The 12,724-nt window shown below is 36.0% G+C and overlaps 1 protein-coding gene across 3 annotated transcripts in view; it reads left to right on the forward strand.

The window, feature by feature from the left end:
* Positions 1-8,538, forward strand: part of SETD4 (SET domain containing 4) — a 34,375-nt gene extending 25,837 nt beyond the window's left edge. For all 3 annotated transcript variants that reach the window (XM_072615017.1, XM_072615019.1, XM_072615020.1), the window contains 5 exons: positions 1,511-1,685; positions 3,718-3,799; positions 6,168-6,248; positions 6,729-6,852; positions 7,617-8,538. In XM_072615017.1, coding sequence (XP_072471118.1) covers positions 1,511-1,685; positions 3,718-3,799; positions 6,168-6,248; positions 6,729-6,852; positions 7,617-7,751 — 597 coding nt within the window. In that variant the 3' untranslated portion in view covers positions 7,752-8,538. The remainder of the gene's footprint in view (positions 1-1,510; positions 1,686-3,717; positions 3,800-6,167; positions 6,249-6,728; positions 6,853-7,616) is intronic.
* Positions 8,539-12,724: the final 4,186 nt, after the last annotated feature.

Genomic DNA, 12,724 nt, shown 5'->3' on the forward strand with positions numbered 1-12,724 from the left:
AATCTCCCCCAAAGCCTCCCAAGTGTTTTGTGGTAACTTGTCTTTACATCAGAATCATTTCAGTTTCCCTACACCCCCAAATCAAGCCTTCCTTTGTGACAAAGAAAAATAACCAAGCGAAATCATCTAGTGCTATGAAGTTGTCTGACAATATATACAATACTCATTCCTAGCAATCCCCTGTCTCTGTAAAAGGAAGGGAGAGAGGTAGGTTTTGTTATCTGTTCTCTGAGACCATTGCTTTGTTAGGTATTCAGAGTTTGACTTCCTTCTGTTGATGTTTCATATACATATATTATTATATATAAATATATATATGTTTGTTATATATAATTATACATATATATATACACGCATACACACATATGTATATTACTATAGTCATGAATATTGTTAAGTTGTAAATTTTACCCTGCATCAGCACATACAAATTTTTCTGTTTTAATCTAGTTTGTTCATATTTGTCAGATGAACACAGTAACATTTTATTGCATTCATATAACATTCTTCAGTTGTTGGGGACTCATTTTATTTCTAGTTCTTGGAATTCTGTGCTGAAATTTTGGCACAAATTGGGCCTTTATTTCTGTCTTTGGCTTCTTTGGGTAGACAGAGCCCGTAGTGAAACCATTGGTTCAAAGGATATAGATGAGCAAATTTAGTCTGTTTTCTTGCCTAATTCTCAAGTGATATCTAGAATGGTTGGGTTACTTACCTTATAGCTCCACCAATAATATATGGTTCCAATCTTCTCATATCCCTACCGATGTGGACTGCTTTTTTCATCTTTACCAATCTGCATGGAAAATTGAATAGTGATCAATCTGTGCTCTTATGTAGATGTTTGCAGTTTGTGGTTCTTTAAAAAAAAACACTTCATACGACACGAGTTTAATTATTTCTGATTTTTACTTTCAAATCTATGTACCTTTCTCAGGTACTATGGTTACTATGGAGATTACCAAAAAAAAGTATCTGCGTACCTGTCTTCTTAGCTGCCTTTGCTGGATCATTAGTATGTATTCTGTAAACATACACACACACACACACACACACACACACGCACAGAGACATGCACTCTCTCTCTCTCTCTGTCTCTGTCTGTCTTTCCCTGACTTGAAATGGGTTTAATAATCTCAGTGATTACTCTTAAATCTGTGTATCCAGACCTAGTCTTTTTCCCACCTCAGGTCTTACATTACAGACTGCCTATTAGACATTTTAACCTGGATATTCTCTCTCTCTCTCTCTCTCTCTCTCTCTCTCTCTCTCTCTCTCTCTCTCTCTCTCTCTCACACACTCTCACTACCTAGATACTACCACATTCACTAGGTTACTAGCTTCTCAGAGGCAAAGGGGGCTTTTGTGTTTTTACCTTTGCCTTATCATTAGTGCTTTGCACATAGTAGGTGCTTAATAAATGCCTGTCAATTGATATAATTTGACTGCTTAGCCACCTTGGAATTACTCATGTCTCTTAAGTGTGATTTTGATCTGTTTTCCTTTGTAGGTAAAAGCAGCATTTAATGAAGAAACTCATTGTTATGAAATTAGGACTACTTCAAGTTGCACAAAATATGAAGAACTGTTCATCTGCTATGGCCCTCATGATAACCACCGACTGCTTTTAGAATACGGATTTGTTGCCAGCAATAATCCACATAGTGCTGTGTATATATCAATAGGTCAGGTCAAGTTTTTTCCTGTGCACATCATGCGAGTGAATTCTTAAAGGCATTTTTATATAATATCTAATATAATAATATAATCTAATAATTTTTATATAATCTCTAATAAGGAAAACATGTTCATGATTTAGTATCTTCTCTGTTTAGTCAGGTCTTTGACTTGAGTTGGCAGTTTAAATTTTTAGTGAAAGAAAACTGGGATTCTGTGGGAAAGCTGATCAGAGGAAGGCTGCTATTGACAGAAAAAAGCATAGGAAAGTGTGACAGTGGTAATACCCATTGTACCACTTGTATACTTTCACACTGCTAGGTTTATCTGTGTACATTTTTATTTCTTGCTAATAGATTATAAGCTTCTTGGGAGCAGGCACTGTGCCTTATTCACTTTTGTTTCTCCCTTAGTGCCTACCACCGTGTCTTGTTTGTAGTAAGTGTTCAGGAAATGTATACTGAATTGAATAGAGAAGAAAGTGTGAAAATTATTGTACCAAGTCATGTTTGATTGAGCAGAATGAGATAAGGATTTATTCAATGATAACTATTTATTGAGCGTCTGCTTGTATAAGACACCGGATTGGTTTCTGTGGAGATTACCAAAAAAGTATATGAACACAGCTTACAGTCTAGAGAGAGAAAATGTGTGTTTTTCATTATGTTCTCCTAAATTGCTGTTTTCATTGGTATGGTATATTTTGTTTACACCCTGGAGAGCTATTCAGATATTAACTGTTGTAGACTGAATGAAATTTCAAGAAGTATTTTGTCATTCCCTAATAATATTCCTGGCCTGAAGCCATAGAAGCTACTGTTTGGTCAATATTAGAACTCTTCCTTTCCTCTGACTTCAGATCATGGTGACATTTAGGGCACAAATATGACATAAAACCCGTTTGTTGATTCTGAAGGATATGGATTTTAAAGGAGATTTTAGAAGTACTTAATACAACAAAGAGGATGCTTTAGGTCTTTAAGCAGAATATTTGCATACTCATCCAAATTAAAAATGACTAAAATAATAATTTTTCAGCCTTATGACAAGCTAGTTTTGAGACTGACTCAGATGCTTCATATTCTTGACATATTATATAATAATAATAATAAAGAATCTTAAGAGTCAGAGTTTTTATATTCTGACTCCTTTATTTTACTGTTGAGGAAACCGAGACGTAGAGAGGTAGGCTCCAAAGCCACCTAATAATTTAATGGTAGAGTTAGGATGTAAGTTCAGGACTCTGTACTCCTAGATAAGTGATTTTTTTGCATTACTCTATACAGTTGACAAAATAGGGGGAAATAGAAAATATTTTATATATTAAACTATTGGATTAAAGTTATTTTAATTTGAATTGCTTTCATAGTTTCAGCATTTATAATTCATAACAGTAGCTATGATGAAACAAATTAAAACATCTTATTATCTAATCCTTCTGGTTGATTTGCATATTGGAAGCAAAAATTAGAGTTTGATATAATAAACCGTCAGGCAGTGAGTATATTGGAAGGGACACTGGACTGGGAGTCAGGAGACACTAGTCTTCAGATCTTCTCTCTAAAACTTGACTAGCTCTGAGTCACTTAACCTGCTTGAGTGTCTCTTTCCTCATCTGTAACATGAGGATTTTTTTACAGAAACGATAATAATACAATATTACAGGGCTGTCATGAAATGTGAAGAATTAAATGTGATAATTTATATACAGTACTTGACAAATCTTAAGACACTTTATAAATGTTATCTATTAGTATTATGATTAATAAATATTCTTTCTAATAGTATTTCCATGAATACTACCACCACCTTTACTGGGGTCTGCTGCCATGAAGTTATTGTGACTTGGTGGATGGTGAAGGATCTTCCTGATTTGGGCAAGAGGAACAAATTCTGTTTTTGAATCTAAAGCTCTTGGCCTCTGCCATCTTCATTATTGTGTAATGCGAATGATAATACACTCGTTAAGCTACAGCTGTTGTCTGAATTATGCCTCCAGCATGTGAATCTTTTTTTAATGAATCATCTTTAAAAATACAGATACACTTCTTGATCAGTTTCCTTCAGTGGACACACAGATGGATAAGAAGATTTCCCTTTTAAAGGAGCATGGCTTTTCAGAGTAAGTATCCCTCTTTAATGAAATTTTCATTTCAGAAAGCTTTCTTAGGAAACTTGAGAGTAAAAAGAGCTTTCTTAAAGGCTGACTTGGTTAATCCAAAATTTATTGAATATAAAACACGATACTGTGCTAGGGACTTCTAGGGATAGATACATAAAACGCAGTCCCTGGCTTCTAGGAACTTAGGATTTACTTGCCAAGACCAGATGTACTTGCACACAGAATGAATTAAGCAGCCAAGTAAGGAGATAGAAGCTGAGTGGTGTAGGTAGTATTTCTTTGATGTAGCGTAAGGGTCTTTATGAAAATATTGTTAGCAGGGGAGTCCCTTAGGGCAATAGAAAAGCAGCAGCCACTTACTTGGTAGTTGATTTAAATTTCTTTAGATGTGCTATCATCTTATCAGGCCATATGTAGGAACTCATGTTCGAAGCCTGTTGATTGTGTGGACATGGAAAGACACGAAGGAATCTACTCCAAAATTGAATCAGTGATGTGGTAAATAAAAAAGCAGTCTGAAACCCACTGTAGATAAATTTTGCTTCATGATTTATCTGTGGCCAGTGACCTGTTCTGGGTGGGTTTTTTCCTACTCCTTCCTACCTGATTTACTCTTAAGCTTTCTCCTCTTACTATGAAGCTGGTCTGAATATTCATTAAAGTAAAACATAAAAACATAATTAGGGAAGTAACTATGCAAGATTCCTTGAAGGTTAGAAATTATGCAAGATTCCTTGAAAGATGAAATGTAAATAAGTGAGTCACACCAAATGTTTTGCCCTTGTCGTAGAGATGAGTCATCACAAGGCCCAAGTCAGGGTTTCCTGTAGGTGATGATGTTTCCGGATCACATTTTCCTGATTGCACCAAGTCCCAGATCTTGGGAGAATCTCCTGAATGAGATTTGTAATCAGTCTCAAGAGTTTTCTTAACTTTCCAAAGAGGAAAAATTCAATGGATGAAGAATGAATTGCCTATTGTCCAGGTTGTGACATTGATTTGGGAGAACAACCTGTAAAACTAGTCCATTGGTGTGTATACACTACACATGGACTTTGAATTGGTCCCAGAATTGAAAGAGGAAGAAGCTTCATGACCTTTGGAAAATTGCAACGTTATTTTAATGATCTAAACATTTTCTTTGAAGGGTCATTTTTTAGCCATCAATTTAGTGGCTGTGAGTCACACATTGCTAAGGACACTAAAGAATTTCGATTCAGAATTATGAAAATGGCAGTGGAATAGTGGGTGATGGACCTGTCATTAAAAAGGAAAAGTGGTATAAAGTATATCATCAAAGACGTGTATGATCAAAAAAAAAAAAAGATGGCTACTTGTGTTAGGAACCAGAGTTCACAGATTAGAACCGAAAGGTATGTTAGAGGGCATCAGGTCCAACCATCTTATTTTTCACATGTGGAAATTAAGACCCAGAGAAGCGAAGAGACTTGTTCAAGGCCACTCAACTGGAAATTAATTGGCAGAGCCATGATAGAAACCCAAGTTTTCTTAACTCCAAGTCAGCAACTCTTTACCATACCTCTTGGCCACAGTGTGTAGTCTGCAGGCTCCTCTCAGTATGGTTGATGGGGATGAAGGCCCCCACCAGTGTGCTAGGTGGATCTGTGCCAGAGAACGTATGAAAAAGCAGGCACAAGTGTCACACAGCGGGCAGACATCTCCATAATTGGAAAGAATGCCCTCGTGGATAGAATCACAGATCCATTTGAATAATTGAGTAAATCTGCTATACAATATATTCCAAATCAAAGAGTAAATGATTTTGGATTGTTCATGTCCTTTTTTCTCCACCTCCCTAGGTTAATCTCTGTAATAGAGCTAATCAGAAAGAGACTTAATTCCTTTTCCTTTTTTTCTTACTCTGAAATGAACCCTTACCCTCTAACTCCTGTGGTGGCTTCTTCTGATCTGAGTTCTTCTGAAGGAGTATCCACACAAGTCATGCTCACCTTGAACCCAGCTTACTTCCCAGTTTTCTGGACTACTTTCTTACCTTGCCCCTACTTAGTAGCCTTCCTGCCTCCCTACCTCCAGTTCCTTTTCACATATTATCTTCCCTTATTATGATGTAAGGTCCTTGAGGGCCGGGCCTATATTTTCCCTCGTATTTGTATTCTCAGGGCCTGGCATAGAGTAAATGCTTAATAAATGCTATATTTATTCTCATTCCAGTAATCATTTTACCTTTACATGTTTGTGACTTTTTCTACCTTTTCCTTTGGCCCAAGATCACAGGCCACATACTGTTTAGCAGGATCTTAAAGAAAATTGCTGTAATGGTTTGTCATAACATACTGCAGTGAAGAACTTATCATTTCTACCACTGACGGTTATTTTTCTTCTTTAGGAATTTAACTTTTGGATGGGATGGGCCATCTTGGAGACTGCTTACAGCCCTGAAGTTGTTGTGTCTTGGAGAGGATGAATTGTAAGTTTCCAAGTTGTGTTCCCCATGTGTGATTGAACATATTGTTCATCTGGAAACCACAAGGTCTTTGTACTTTTTACGAACAGCCTGATTTTGGAGGACAAGGGATGTTGATCAATCAGCAAGCATTTATTAAGTGCCTATGGTGTGCCAGATTTGTAGGAACCATGGTTCCTTTTTGGATCTTCTGTTGTTTGCAGAAACATCACCTCTTCAGAGAGCATTTATTAAGCACTTGTTTGTTCCAATGTTAATACATAGGGGATACACATTCAAAGAATGCAGGCACAATCCCGATTTACAAACAACAAAGAATTCTGATCAGGAGACAAACATTTTTAAAGTCGTTAAAAGTATATGCAACATACATATAAAGTGTATAAGTGCAATATATTTGTGGGTTTGTATTAAGGCAAAGCTTTTATATTTCCCTTCTTGTAAGTGCTGCTGATGGTACCTTCTTAAATATTTTGATTCTAGTACATGCTGGAAGAAAGTGCTTCGTGGTGAAGTAATTTCACACAGAAATGAATGGAAGAGTTTGGTTTTGTCCAGAAAAATATGCTCTTATTATATAGAAGAGGCAAAAACTGCACTTCAGAAGGTATATTTCTAAAAACACAACATTCTTTATTTAGAAAATCCTATTTATTCTGTTTTATCTGCACATGAAATATGTGAATGTGAAATATGAATAGTATACTTTGGAGTGGTATTCATTGATTATCTTTTTAATTAGGTTTCAGTTTTCAAACAATCATTTCCATAAATTTTAAATTTTCTCCCCCTTCTTTTCCCCTCCCTTTCTCCCCTGAGATGGCATGCAATCTTATGTGGGTTCTACACATACATTTTTATTAAACACATTTTCAAATTAGTCATGTTGTATAGAAGAATTAAAATGAATGGGAGAAACCATGAGAAAAAACATAGCAAAACATAACACAAGAGAAAATAGTTTTGCAGGAATACTTTTGCATGTGGAAGGAACTGCAAATTTAATAGTATACATATTTTCGTATCTCAGTAGAGCTTTATACTTCAAACATTTGGTGTTTAGGAACTGCTTTGATCTCCTTAAAACAGTGATTCTCACACTTTTGCACAGTGATAGAAGCCTTCTGCTTAAATAAAGCATTGGCTGAATCCTTGTAGTAAAATGCTTTAGAGTTATTATTTTTATATTCTTATTAACAAACAATATAAAGTTCACATAAAAATAAAAAAACTTGGGTTGTTTCAGGATATTTTTGGAGCACAGTTTGAGAAACACTGGGTTAAACCATTTTTCTTACATTCCTAAGTCAACTCAGTCATTAGAAAATTCTTCTGAAATATTACTAATATTGATACTTGCATCATTTCTAGGTTTCCCATATGAAGAATGAGGAAGCAGCCCTGAAAGACCACTTAACTTTGGTGGAAAATTTGTGGGTAGAAGAACTGAAGCTTCTTCAAGTGTCTGCAGATATTTTAAAGACTATGTATCAAGAAACCACCTGACCTGCCAAGAAGGATTTCTTCTCCGTGGTGTGTGACTTTTTGCAGGAGCCATGGTTTCTTTGTTGATGACTTTTTGGGATCTTCTGTTTGCAGAAACATCACCTCTTCAGAGAGCATTTATTAAGCGCTTGCTTGTTCCAGTCTCTAAAAATACAAATATAAATTAAGGTAGTCCTTGCCCTCAGGGAGGACACATCCTCCTCAGGGAATAGGAGATGTTCACAGATAAGGAAGTATTAGATGTATGCAGAATAAATACATATTTATTTGGGAAGCTGCAGGAAAGGAGCACTAGCATCTGGGTGAATCAGGAAAAGCCTCTTGAAAGAGGTGCCTTGAGCAGAGCCTTGAAGGGGTTTAGAGGCTGCAAAAGTACAAGGAAGGAAAAAGACCATTGTGAGCATGGGATGATATCTGGGGAAAAGAAGGGGAGGCACGAGATTGAATGTCCCATTTAGCAGGATGTCACATACATATAATCTCATGAAAGGCCAGGAAGAGGGCAGATGTGGCCAGAGAAATGTGGAAATAGCCTGGAAACATAAATAACATTGTGAAGGGCATTAAAGAAACTTGATCCACCAACATCCGCTTGTGTTCAATCTTTGCTACCACTTAAAAACACGTACACATAATACACATATATTATTAGCATAGTAAATATTTTATGTTGATTATTCCATTGATATGTTAATTATACTAAATGTATTTATACAATATTAATGTACTGTATGATGTTAACATAATGGTATATTAATATAATAAAGTATAAAATAATTGCATATAATGAATGTATAACAACTAAACTGATAATATAGAATATTATATGTTATTGTATATAATAAGAACTGAACCTATAATAATATAGTATTATATATTATGTGTAATAATATATAATAACTGAAACACCATATATACATACATCTACATATATATGTTATATGCAGACACAAAATTGATCTTTGTGCCTTTAGAATAAGACTTATACAGACTACAACAATGTAAACAAAAGAAGATTTGAAAGTGACACGAACTCTTATTAATTATAATGACCAGTTTTGAGTCTGAGAACAGATGATGAAATGCATGTTACTGTTGTTGGTGGAGAGATAGGAGATTCTGAACGTAGATGTTGACATGTGCCATCCGATGCAGCTCGTTTTTCTTGTATTCTTTTATGTTAAAAAGAATAATTTGTTGAGTCATAATGTTGGGAAATCACTGTTATGTATATATATAAAAGGTATATATCACACACACACACACACACACACACACACCCACCCACCATGTGTATTTGTATAGAGAGGCAGTGTGGTGTAGTGGATAGAGAGCGGATTTGAGTTTGGGTCCTGCCTCTGACACAGAGACTGTTGACCATGGGTGAGTCAGGTAAGCTCTCAGAGCTCTAGGCAGCTTTCTAAGACTAAGTTACAGAGGGGCTAATCTGCATTGATGCAGGAAATTCCTCATTGGGAGCTTAACATGATTTAATATGAATTAAGTCACAAGGTCTCCATCCCTGTCTATGTGTGTGCACTTGTTTCTACATATGTGCATGTTCACAGAGATATATGTATTCATGTATAGAGGGATATGTATGAACACATCCATACAGTCACATATATGTACAGAACGAGCTAATGCTTCAAGGAAAGGTATAAGGAAGAAGAAAATGAGGGAATGTGTCAGAGGCCCCTGGACATTTGTAATCTCCTGCCTCATCCCCTCTAACTCAGCATCTTTAGAAAACAAAGGCAATGGAAATTTTCCAGATGCTTGGAAATCATTTAAAAAAGATACAAGTACAATTCACTTGCCACAGGGAAGTCGTTTTAGTATTAAGTTAGCATCTTTTCTCCCCTTTTTTTTCCAGAGGTTGGAGTGAGCTTAGCCTTCAAGGTCAAGGTAATCTGGAGTACTTTGCCCTCAGGTCCAGTGTAAAAGCCACTTGAGGTTTTGAGAATTATCTACAGACAGCCCCACCCATCTTTCCTCACTTTGGGCGGAGCTCCCAGAGGTTGGTTATATATGTTCATCCCTCTTTATTATATCCTTCTCACCTCTGTCAGAGCAATCTTGCTAAAGCTCTGACTTCCCTGACTTCCCATTGCCTAGCAAGTAAAGTATAAAAAAATGGCATTCAGAGTCCTTCTGCAAGCTGTCTTCAACCTGGTTTCCATTGCTTATCCCTGGCTACTCCATTTTCCTATTCTATATTCTAGTCAAACTCTTACTTGTGTCCTCTTCTCTTTTCATGCCTTTGCTCATACCTATCACTACAATGTATTGCATTCCAGTGAGTAAAGGGTGATGATGGTGGTATCAAGATATGTATGTTTGTGTAGGAGGAGGGGTCAGTAGTAGTGCTGGACATATGTATATGTAAACACATACGTATATACACCCATGGAGGGATGATGACTTCAAGGGTGAATTCAGGTGTCACCTCCTATAAGGAGCTTTTCGTTATTACTTCAAGGATAAGGGTCAAGTTCTCCCTCAATTGCACTAAAGTAATTACCTTGACAACTAATTGAATATACAGGTTGAAACTGAAAGCACACTTGGATGTATGCATGGTGTAGGCAGATCCTGAGAGCCAAGACTGAGGCTAGCTCTCCTACTAGAAATAATTCTTAAGGTTCAAACCATCTCTCTAGACCATTAGCTAACAAATGGGAAGACCTGACTGATTCCCAAAGGCAGTTTCTGTTCCAGTCAGCAGTGGGATCATGCCTATCAATCACCGTTGTACTTCCAGCTTGGGTGGGATAGGAAAAACTAGTGCCTTTAAAAAAAGAGAGAATATAACTGAAGAAAGTACAGAAAAAAAACCCCCACAGGTAAGACAACTTTAAAAGAGATATTGAATTAAATACTTTTTAAAAAATGCTGCAAATGGAAACATAATCTATATTGAACATTGTATATGGTTATGTGTTTTTCAATGTCCATTAACTTCTGAATGAAACAGTTAAAAGGTCACTAATAAAAAAGATCTTGGCATGCAAGCAAAACATGTCAGCATTGTGATGTGACAGCTAAAAAAAGTGAATACACATCTTTTAAAAAACCAAACCTGTGATCTTATTGGTATGTTTCTCTTGAAGAAACTCCTTCCACTACAAATCATCTCCAGCCCTATAACTTAACAATTTTACAAAGTTGCCTGTAAACTTAAGCTTCATGAAGAGAAAGAAAGCATCCAAAATGAGGTACTTATTGATGACACCATGTTTTTCCCTGATTAGGCATCTGGAATATTGTGTTAGATTATGGATGCCACATTTTAGGAATCATGTTGACAGAATCCAAAAAGAGGTCACCAGGATGCTGAAAAAAAATTGAGATCATGCCATACAAAGACTGGTTGGAAGAACTTTGTATGGCTAGCCTGCAAGGAAAATGAATTGTTAAGGAAGGTATACTAGCTAGTTTCCAGGAATTTGAAATCTACTCTTGTGGATGATTTTATTTTTCTGCAGATGGCAGAATTAAGAGCCATGGGTGGAAGCACTGAAGCTAAGAGAGCAGAATTAGAATAGCCTTACTGAATCATTGAAAAATCTTGATTGAAAAAATCTGCTTCTTCCTTTTAACATTTCTTTATTGGGTAGAGTTTTTATTGTAATGTGAACATTTAAAATGTATTTAACATTTTTGCTTTCTTTTCATTTATGAGATTTTTATGCTTTCGTATATGGTCATAGAATCTCAGAGTGACTTTGAAGTAAACTTTAATTTCTAGTGATTTGGAATATTTTTTCATGTCTTTCTAGCGAGCTTTGAGTTTTTTTCCCTTTGAGAGCTGACCATTTACACCCATTGACCATTCATTTATCAACTTGAGGAAGGACTTGTTCAGAATTTGAATCAATTCCTTATATACCTTAGAAAGGAAAGATTTATCAGAGAAATTTACTGCTGGGATTTTTCCCAGTTATTTCTTTTTTAATTTTAGGTGAATTGGTTTTGATTGTATACACGTTTTAATTTTATGTATTCAAAAACATTTTATTTTTTGTGAACATCTCAGTTGATTACTCATTAGATCTTCTAATATTCATAAATCTGAGCTTATTCTCGCTGCTCTCAGACCTCTCTGTCTCCCCATGCTGACATGGGCTGGAAAAATGACTTGCTGTGATAAAAAAAAAAAAAAATCCTGATCTGATGTGTTCTATAAATCTTTGTGGAATGATAGTGAGGAAGCTGGGCTTTCCTTTTTCCTGCTTCTCTGTTGTCTGCCTCCCATTCATTTTTAATTCTTTCTTCAGTTTTCCTTTTTTAATACAATTTTTATTGCCTTGTGGTCTTTCAAAGTGTTTGATATTTCTCCCTTTGTTTCATTCATGAGGGTTTTAAGCCCTATTACATGTTACATGGACTGTCTTAGTGAAGATACTATTCACAATTGAGAAATAGTTATATTTCTTTCGATTTCCATTCACTTATTGCTGGAGGTCCATTCAAGCTAATTTTTTGAAAATCCTCTTCAGGCCCCTGACTGGTTTCTTTTTCTTTTTCTAGTTAGATTTGTGTAACCCAGAAAGCAGTATATTGAAGTCTCCTCCTGTTATATGTTTCATTCTTCACTCTGAGTCCTTCACCTCTTTAGTGGAGGTGGATATTATGTTTCATCATTCATCCTCTGGCATTGTGGTTTGTCAATATGCTGATCAGGGCTTCTAATTCTTTCAGAGTTGTTTGTCTTCACCATATTGTTGTCACTGTAGAAACTGTTCTAGTGATTCTGATCTCTAGGGACCAGTAGGGAAAGTGCTTCCTGTCCCCTGAAGAATAAATAGTGGCCTTGGAGTAGGTAAGATGGAATGGAATCCTGCCTCTAGTCATGCAACCCTAGACTCTAACCATGCTTAAATTCTTTGAGTCTCAGTTTCTGTCATTTCTGGAGTAGGCATTGTAAAGGTTTGTTGTGATGTTCGAAGTAGATGTGTATTAAGTGCTTT

This window comes from Notamacropus eugenii, chromosome 5 (assembly GCF_028372415.1).
Source record: "Notamacropus eugenii isolate mMacEug1 chromosome 5, mMacEug1.pri_v2, whole genome shotgun sequence".
NCBI classification, from domain to species: Eukaryota; Metazoa; Chordata; class Mammalia; order Diprotodontia; family Macropodidae; genus Notamacropus; species Notamacropus eugenii.